At 44.2% G+C, this 9284-nt stretch overlaps 1 protein-coding gene across 1 annotated transcript; it reads right to left on the reverse strand.

Annotated features, from left to right (window-relative positions):
* Positions 1 to 1379: 1379 nt before the first annotated feature.
* On the reverse strand, positions 1380 to 8357 carry LOC126994800 (uncharacterized). Its single transcript, XM_050854082.1, has 2 exons — positions 8166 to 8357; positions 1380 to 2353 (listed from the first exon to the last, which is right to left on the reverse strand). Exons 1-2 carry the CDS (start codon positions 8207 to 8209, stop codon positions 1414 to 1416), a joined length of 984 nt encoding a protein of 327 aa, XP_050710039.1. The 5' UTR covers positions 8210 to 8357; the 3' UTR covers positions 1380 to 1413.
* Between the last annotated feature and the right edge of the window lie 927 nt (positions 8358 to 9284).

A 9284-nucleotide genomic window follows, 5' to 3' on the forward strand; every position in this document is an offset into this window, starting at 1 on the left:
TCAGTCTAGCTCCTTCTCACTTGTCTAACTCCTTACACTTTTCCTATTTTTGTTTTACTCTTTACCCTTTCTTATTTTTCCTTATTTCCTATTCTTTACTCTTCCTTTCTCATTCTTTCATAATTTCTCACTCTTTGCTCTCTTCCCCACTCCATCACATCCCTAGCAGCGACCAGGCCTAACAGGACCAGCTAGCTACGTAGGCACACACCCACACACCCACACCCTAGTTCCCTCACGTCACTCTTCATTAACACCGCTAACGGCCACGCACTGTCTTATTCCCTCGCGGCCTTGACCCGGCAACACCTCGGAGAGACGGACCATCGCCAGGGAGAGAGGGCGGGGCAGAGACTAACATGGGCAAGGCTCTCGGCAAGGCTTATGCTTACTAGATTCTTGGATGAGCTTACGGAGTCTCATTTAGTGTCATGGGGATCGTTGGAGGCGTAGGATTGGGGTTTTTCTTTCTTTCTTTTTTTCTCTTTCTTCCCGCTAACACATCGACAAGGCTCTCGGAATGGTTTATATTTACTGTTTTACTTTTACAGGAGTCTTGCGTGAGCTTACGGTGTCCCTTTTACTGTATGAGAGGCGTGGGAGGCTTAGGGCTGGTTTTATCTTTCTTTCTATATTTCTTTCTGCTCTTTCTTCCCTCTAACACATGGGCAAGGCTCTGTACAAGGCCTATGTTTAGCGTCTTGGATGAGCTTATGGAGTCCCTTTTACTGTATGAGAGGCGTGGGAGGCTTAGGGTTGGGTTTTATCTTTTATCCCGAGCTGCTTCGTCTTCATCACTTTGAGCCTCGAGACCCCAAAACGATTAATGGCACCAAGACATCTGACTAACATAAACATAAACGCTTTAATACTATGAATCACTGGTGTCCCGGCGCACGCACACACACACGCACGCACGGTGATGCTGCTGCCTTGTTGCTGCGTCCGTGTGGCACCCCGCGGCGGACAGGGAGAGAGAGGGAGAGGGGATGGAAAGGGGAGAGAGAAATAAGTCCAGGTGAGGGTCGGCGCGGCGGGCTCCCAAAGTACAGTCCCGTGTCGAGGCGAGCGGGATCCTTAATGCCAGTTAGCGGCGAGGGAGGAGCCGAGGCAGGAAACTGACTCCCTTCCTCTCCTTAAGGGCGTGGGAGGGGCGGGGCGGTGAGGGGCGGGCCGGGGGGTCAGTGCCAGGCGGGAGACGTGGTGGGGTCAGCCGGGGAGGGTGAGCGGGGGACTGGCAGCGTGTCTGGGGTGATACCGGTGGCCGTGTCCCTCTGCAGCAGGAGGTAGAGGCGGTTGTTGAGGCCGCGGTGGGTGTCCGTCACCACTCCCACGGTCCCCTCGGAATCCGTAAGCGGCCCCTCGTCCTCCTCGCTGCCGCCCACCGCCATCACCACGTCCTCGTCCGCTCCCTCACGCCTCCCACATGGGCCTGGTTTTGCTACGCCCTCGGGCAAGGAGAAACCCACGCACCAGCAAGGCCACGCCCACTGAAGAGGCCACAACGCCAGCGCCCACTACCGCCCAGTCGTTGACGTGGCCGCGGCTGAGACGACCGAGAGGCAGCGGCTGGCCGGGACTCAGGCCGTGGTTGCCAGCGCCGCGGAACACCCAGAGGTCCTTGGTGTGCTCCAGGATGTTGGAGGGCCGCGCGGAGGGTCTTGATGCGTGGCGCTTCTTCTCTGTGACTTTATTACGATTTATTCTGCGTGGCTTGTGTGCCTTGAGCGTCGCCTTCTCCCGGACCGTCTCACCGTGCAGTGCCACCCCCAGGCGAGGCTTTGCGCTCCTCCGTGGGGCCGCTGGGGGGTGCACGGTGGCATGGTGGTCAAAGGGCGGCATGCGGTTGTGTATGATCCAGTATGGCAGCGTGGTGGGCGTGGGGGCGTTCGTGGGAGTCGTTGTAGGCGTGGGTTGGCGTGGAGAGGGCGTGGGTGCCCTTTGGGAGGATGTCGCAGCCGTCGGGGTGGTGCTGTGTCCCTCTGGTGTTGTCTGTGGGTGGATGTCTGTCGTGGCCGCTGTCTCCTCGTCCACGTAACTCACTGAAGCGTTGACTGGCGGGGGTTCGTGACGTGGGGCGCTGGTCACGGCTGCATCATCCTCATCATCCATTATAGAATTACTCTCTTCCGTCATCCTCATCGTAGCGTTACTCTCCTCACTGCTGTTGTGTGTGTCCGTGATGATGTCCAGAGTCGCAGAGATGCTAGTGGTAGTGGTGGTGGTAGTGGTGGTTGTCGTAGTGGGGATCGTGGTGGTAAGGAGGTGGGAGGCGATGGTAGTTGTGGTCGGGAAGTCGCTGTCCTCAAGAAGCATGACTGGTTTGTAGCCGAGAGTGGTGGGAACGGCGCACCTGAGGAGAGAGAGAGAGAGAGAGAGAGAGAGAGAGAGAGAGAGAGAGAGAGAGAGAGAGAGAGAGAGAGAGAGAGAGAGAGAGAGAGAGAGAGAGAGAGAGAGAGAGAGAGAGAGAGAGAGAGAGAGAGAGAGAGAGAGAGAGAGAGAGAGAGAGAGATGTAGAAAAGTTAGTGAAATAGGGAACTGATTGTCCGTAGAGTAACATATGTGGCAAAATAAAACCAGATCACCTAATGGAAATGAAAGATATGTAAAGAAAGGTTAATTTAGTGAAAAGAAAGACAGGTAGAAAGCTATATTAGTGAGAACTGGAACCGACTATTCGTAGAGTAAACAAAATAGGCAAAATACAACCTGCGCAGAAGATATATAAGATAGATAAAGGAAAAAGGTTAGATTAGTGGAAAATGGAACCGATTATTAGAAGAAAATAATATAAAAGAAAGATACAGAAAATAAGGTAAGATTAGTGAGAAGTCTAACCGAATATCCAAAGTAACATAAATGGCAAAATACAACCTGTGCATTTAGATGTAAAAAAAAAAAAGTAGAGGTAGAAGAGATAGAAAAGAGATAGAAAAAGTTAAGTTTCTGAAAAGTAGAACCCGTAGAGTAAGCAGAATCGTCAAAATACAACCTGCGCATCAAAAGGAAAAGAAATGATGAAAAGGTTAGATTAGTGAAACGTGGAACCGAGAATCCGTAGAGTAACACAATAAGCAATATGCATCCTGCTCAGAAGATACAGAGGGAAGCTATGTAAGAAAGGTCAAAGTAGTGAAAAAACAGAACCGATTTAACTTAGAGTGACACAAATGGCAAAATAAAACCTGATCATCTAAAGGAAAAGAAAGATGTATATAAAAAAGTTAAGTTAGTGAAAAGAAAGATAGGTAGAAAGATACAATAGTGAAAAGTGAAACCGATTATCCGTAAAGTAACAGAATCGCCAAAATACAAACTGCGCAGAAGATATAAAATATCCATATAGAAATAAAAGGAAAAAGTAATGAACAGTGAAATCAATTATACAAAGAATAACACAATTGGTAAACTAAAAGTAAACTAAAACGTGGGAACCAAAGGGAAAAGAATGACATAGAGAAGAAAGGTCAGATTAGTGAAAGATAGAACCGGTTATTACGTAGTAGAAAGAGAAAGGGACGAATTCGTTACGCACAGAGATAGTAACGAAATAGCAACAAAACGACAACAAAAAACTGCGCATCTGAAGAAAAAAAGTAATAGTGGGATAGAAGAAAACAAGGTAAATATGAGTAAAAAAATCGAAGAGGCTTTTAGTAGAGCGAAAAAAATGGAAATAATTAGGAATAAAACAACTGCGCATCTGAAAAAAAAAGTGATAGTGGGACTGAAGAAAAAAAGGTAAATATGAGTAAAAAATCGAAGAGGCTTTTAGTGAAATGAAAATATAGAATTGATAACCTTTTGATCGAGTAACAAAATAGGAACAGAACAACAACCAAAATTACGCATCTGAAGAGAAAAAGAGATAGAAGGATAGAAAAAAAAGATAGAGTAGTAAAAAATAGAAGAGGCTTTTAGTAGAATGAAAAAAAAATGGAAATAATTATCCGACGGTCGAGTAACAAAATAGGAACAAAATAACAACTGCGCATCTGAAGGAAAAAAAGTGATAGAGGGCTAGAAGAAAAAATTATAAATATGAATAAAAGATCGAAGAGGCTTTTAGTAGGATGAAAAAAAGGAAATAATTAGGAATAAAACAACACCTACGCATCTGATGAAAAAAGTGAGAGAGGGATAGACGAAAAAAAGATATATATGAGTAAAAAAACGAAGAGGCTTTTTAGTTGAATGAAAAAAAATGGATGTAATTAGCCGTGGATCGAATAACAAAATAAACGAAACAACAACAAATACGAGACTGGAAGGGAAAAGAGATAGAGGGATATAAAAAAAAGATAAATTAGTAAAACCTAGAAGAGGCTTTTAGTAGAATGAAGAAATGGAAATAATTATCCGTTGATCAAGAATAAAAACCACAAAAACTACGCATTTGAAGGGAAACACAGATAGAGAAATAGAAAAAAGGAAATTAGAGTGAAAAGTAGAAAAGCTTAACAGTATAATGAAAAAAATGGAACTCGCAAAAAACACCAAAAACTGAAATGAAAAAAACGATGGAGTAATAGAATAAAAAAAAAAAAAGATAAATTAGAGTGAAATGTAGAACAGTTTATCAGCAGAAAGAGGAAGCAAAAAAAATGAAAAATGATAGAGATAGGAAGAATGGTGAAAATAATAAAAGACAAAACCGATTATACTTAGAGAGAAGAAATACTGGCGAGGGTGGATAAAGTGCAGTTACGGATTATAACAGAACACCGACGGACATATGAAAAATGGAAAGGGAGAGAGAGAGAGAGAGAGAGAGAGAGAGAGAGAGAGAGAGAGAGAGAGAGAGAGAGAGAGAGAGAGAGAGAGAGAGAGAGAGAGAGAGAGAGAGAGAGAGAGAGAGAGAGAGAGAGAGAGAGAGAGAGAGAGTGGACGAAATAGAGAGAAATGAAAACACTGAATAAACAAGACTTACACAAAGTAAGAGAATTGAAGTCTAGAGAACAATGAACAGTTGGAAGATGAAGGGAAAGGAAGGGAAAGAGAGAAAGAAAAACAAGACTAAAATCTGTCAAGAGAATACAGGAAGATAAGGAAAGGGAGGAAGGAGGAAGAGAAGAGGAAGGGAGATGAAAGAGAGATGGAGAAAGGGAAGGGAGGAAAGGAAGGAAGGAGGGAGAGAAGAGGAAGGAAAAGAAGGAAGGAGAGAGGGAGGGAAAGGCCGAGGAGGGACGGGAAGGGCAGGTGTAGGAAGGGAGTATGGGATTAGAAGATGGGAAGATGGTGTGAAAGAAAATGGGAGGATGATGTGAAAGAAGATGGGAAGATAATGGGAAAGAAAATGCGGAGATGGTATGAAAGAAAATGGGAGGATGATGTGAAAGAAAATGGGAAGATGATGTGAAAGAAAATGGGAAGATGATGTGAAAGAAGATGGGAAGATGGTGTGAAAGAAGATGGGAAGATGGTGTGAAAGAAAATGGGAAGATGATGGAAAAGAAAATGGGAAGATGTGAAAGAAAATGGGAAGATGATGTGAAAGAAAATGGGAGGATGATGTAAAAGAAAATGGGAAGATGGTGTGAAAGAAGATGGGAAGATGGTGTAAAAGAAAATGGGAAGATGATAGAAAAGAAAATGGGGAGATGGTGTGAAAGAAAATGGGAAGATGTGAAAGAAAATGGGAAGATGTGAAAGAAAATGGGAAGATGATGTGAAAGAAAATGGGAAGATGTGAAAGAAAATGGGAAGATGTGAAAGAAAATGGGAATATGATGGAAAAGAAGATGGGAAGATGGTGTGAAAGAAAATGGGAAGATGATGGAAAAAAAGATGATAAGATGTGAAAGAAAATGGGAAGATGTGAAAGAAAATGGGGAGATGGTGTGAAAGAAAATGGGAAGATGATGGGAAAGAAAATGGGAAGATGATGGGAAAGAAAATGGGGAGATGGTGTGAATGATAATGGGAAGGTGATGGGAAAGAAAATGGGAAGATGATGGGAAAGAAAATGGGAAGATGGTGTGAAAGAAAATGGGAAGATGATGGGAAAGAAAATGGGGAGATGGTGTGAATGAAAACGGGAAGATGATGGGAAAGAAAATGGGAAGATGATGTGAAAGAATATGGGAAGATGATGGGAAAGAAAATGGGAAGATGATGGGAAAGAAAATGGGAAGATGATGGGAAAGAAAATGGGAAGATGATGGGAAAGAAAATGGGAAGATGATGGGAAAGAAAATGGGAAGATGATGGGAAAGAAAATGGGAAGATGATGGGAAAGAAAATGGGAAGATGATGGGAAAGAAAATGGGAAGATGATGGGAAAGAAAATGGGAAGATGATGGGAAAGAAAATGGGGAGATGGTGTGAATGATAATGGGAAGGTGATGGGAAAGAAAATGGGAAGATGATGGGAAAGAAAATGGGAAGATGGTGTGAAAGAAAATGGGAAGATGATGGGAAAGAAAATGGGGAGATGGTGTGAATGAAAACGGGAAGATGATGGGAAAGAAAATGGGAAGATGATGGGAAAGAAAATGGGAAGATGATGGGAAAGAAAATGGGAAGATGATGGGAAAGAAAATGGGAAGATGATGGGAAAGAAAATGGGAAGATGATGTGAAAGAAAATGGGAAGATGATGTGAAAGAAAATGGGAAGATAGTGTGAATGAAAATGGGAAGATGATGAAAAAGAAAATGGGAAGATGATGTGAAAGAATATGGGAAGATGATGGAAAAGAAAATGGGAAGATGTAAAGGAAAATGGGAAGATTATGGAAAAGAAGATGGGAAGATGTGAAAGAAAATGGGAAGATGTAAAAGAAAATGGGAAGATTATGGAAAAGAAGATGGGAAGATGTGAAAGAAAATGGGAAGATGTGAAAGAAAATGGGAAGATGTAAAAGAAAATGGGAAGATGATGTGAAACAAGATGGGAAGATGTGAAAGGAAATGGGAAGTTGGTAAAGAAAATGGGAAGATGATGGAAAAGAAGATGGGAAGATGATGAGAAAGAAGATGGGAAGATGATGTGAAAGAAAATGGGAAGATGATGGGAAAGAAAATGGGAAGATGATGGGAAAGAAAATGGGGTGATGATGGGAAAGAAGATGGGAAGATGTGAAAGAAAATGGGAAGATGATGTAAGAGGAGATAGAAAGATGGTAGGCAGGTAAAGGAAGGAAGGAAGGGCGAAGGAAGGGAGGAAGGTGAAGATGGAAGGGAAGGGAGAGGGAGAGGAGAGTTAAGAGAGGAAGGGAGGAAAGTGAAGGAAGGGAGGAAAGGGAGAGAGAGCAGAGGTACAGTTAAGTTAGAGAGGTAAGGAGGGAGGTGAAGGAAGGGAGAAATAATGAAAGGTAAAAGAGGGAGAAAGGGAGGACAGTTAAAGAAAGGAAGGAAGGAAATAGAGGAAGTTGTAGTAAAGGAGGGAAGGAGGAGGAAGGTTGAGCAAGTGAGAGTGGAGAGAGGGAGGAAGGTGAGGAAGGGAGAGAGAGAGAGGTAAGAGAGGAAGGGAAGGAGAGATGAAGGGGAGTGGTAAAGAAAGGTGAATAAAGGGAGGGGAGAGGTAAAGAAAGGAGGAAAGTAAGAGGGAAGGGTGAGGCAGTGAGGGAGGGAGGAGGGAGGTAATGGAGGATGAATAAGGAAAGGAGGGAAGGAGGAGAGAGATTAAGTAAGTGAGGGAGAGAGAGAGGAAGGAAGGTGAAGGAAGGGAAGGGAGATGGAGAGAAGAGGTACGGGAGAAAGAGCAAATGAAGAGGTTAATGAAGAGGAGAGGAACAGAGGAGAGGTAAGAAAAGGAGTGAGGGAGGGAGGTAGAACAGGTATAGGACGGGAAAGAGGAAATGGAGGAAGGTTAAGGAAAGGAGGGAAGGAAGAAAGAGATCAAATAAGTGAGGGAGGGAGAGAGGAAGGAAGGTGAAGGAAGGGAAGGGAGATGGAGAGAAGAGGTAAGGGAGAGAGAGCAAAGGATTAGGTAAATGAAATGAAAGGAGAGGAGGGGACAGGTAAGTGGAGAGAAACAGAGGAGAGGTAAGCGAATGAGGGACGGAGAGAGGAAGGTGAATGAAGGGAAGGAAGATGGAGAGAAGAGGTGAAGGAGATATAGCATATGAAGAGGAGAGGGTTGGACAAGTAAGGGGAGAGGAACAGAAGAGAGGTAAGAGAGGAAGGGAGGGAGGTCGGGCAGGTAATGGTATGAGCTGCTCACCTGATGCTGTGTGACCTGTAGAAGTGGACGGGCGAGTGTGTCATCCAGTTCTTCGTCCACAACACCCGCTCCGGCACGTCACACCGCCACGCGTTGCCGCTCAGCTTGGCCACACACACACACACACACACACACACACACACACACACACACACACACACACACACACACACACACACACACACACACACACACACAGACACAGACACAGACACCCAAAAAACACACGAAGGAAGGAAAGGAAAAAAAAAAGCATTAGAATCATTGAACGAAATTTTTCACACATACACACACACACACACACACACACACACACACACACACACACACACACACACACACACACACACACACACACACACACACACACACACACACACACACACACACACACACACACACACACACACACACACACACACACACACACACACACACACACACACGAGGGAAGGAAAGGAAAAAAAAGAGCATTAGAATCATTGAACAAATTTTTCACACACACACAAACACACACAAACACACACACACACACACACACACACACACACACACACACACACACACACACAGACACAGACACACACACACACACACACACACACACACACACACACACACACACACACACACACACACACACACACACACACACACACAGACACAGACACACAAACACACACGAGGGAAGGAAAGGAAAAAAAAGAGCATTAGAATCATTGAACAAATTTTCACACACACACACACACACACACACACACACACACACACACACACACACACACACACACACACACACACACACACACACACACACACACACACACACACACACACACACACACACACACAGACACACAGACACACACACACACACACACACACACACACACACACAGACACAGACACACACACACACACGAGGGAAGGAAAGGAAAAAAAAGAGCATTAGAATCATTGAACAAATTTTTCACACACACACACACACACACACACACACACACACACACACACACACACACACACACACACACACACACACACACACACACACACACACACACACACACACAAAGGAAGGAAAGGAAAAAAAAAGAGCATTATAATCATTGAACGATT

Source organism: Eriocheir sinensis, unplaced genomic scaffold (assembly GCF_024679095.1).
Source record: "Eriocheir sinensis breed Jianghai 21 unplaced genomic scaffold, ASM2467909v1 Scaffold88, whole genome shotgun sequence".
Taxonomy (NCBI): domain Eukaryota; kingdom Metazoa; phylum Arthropoda; class Malacostraca; order Decapoda; family Varunidae; genus Eriocheir; species Eriocheir sinensis.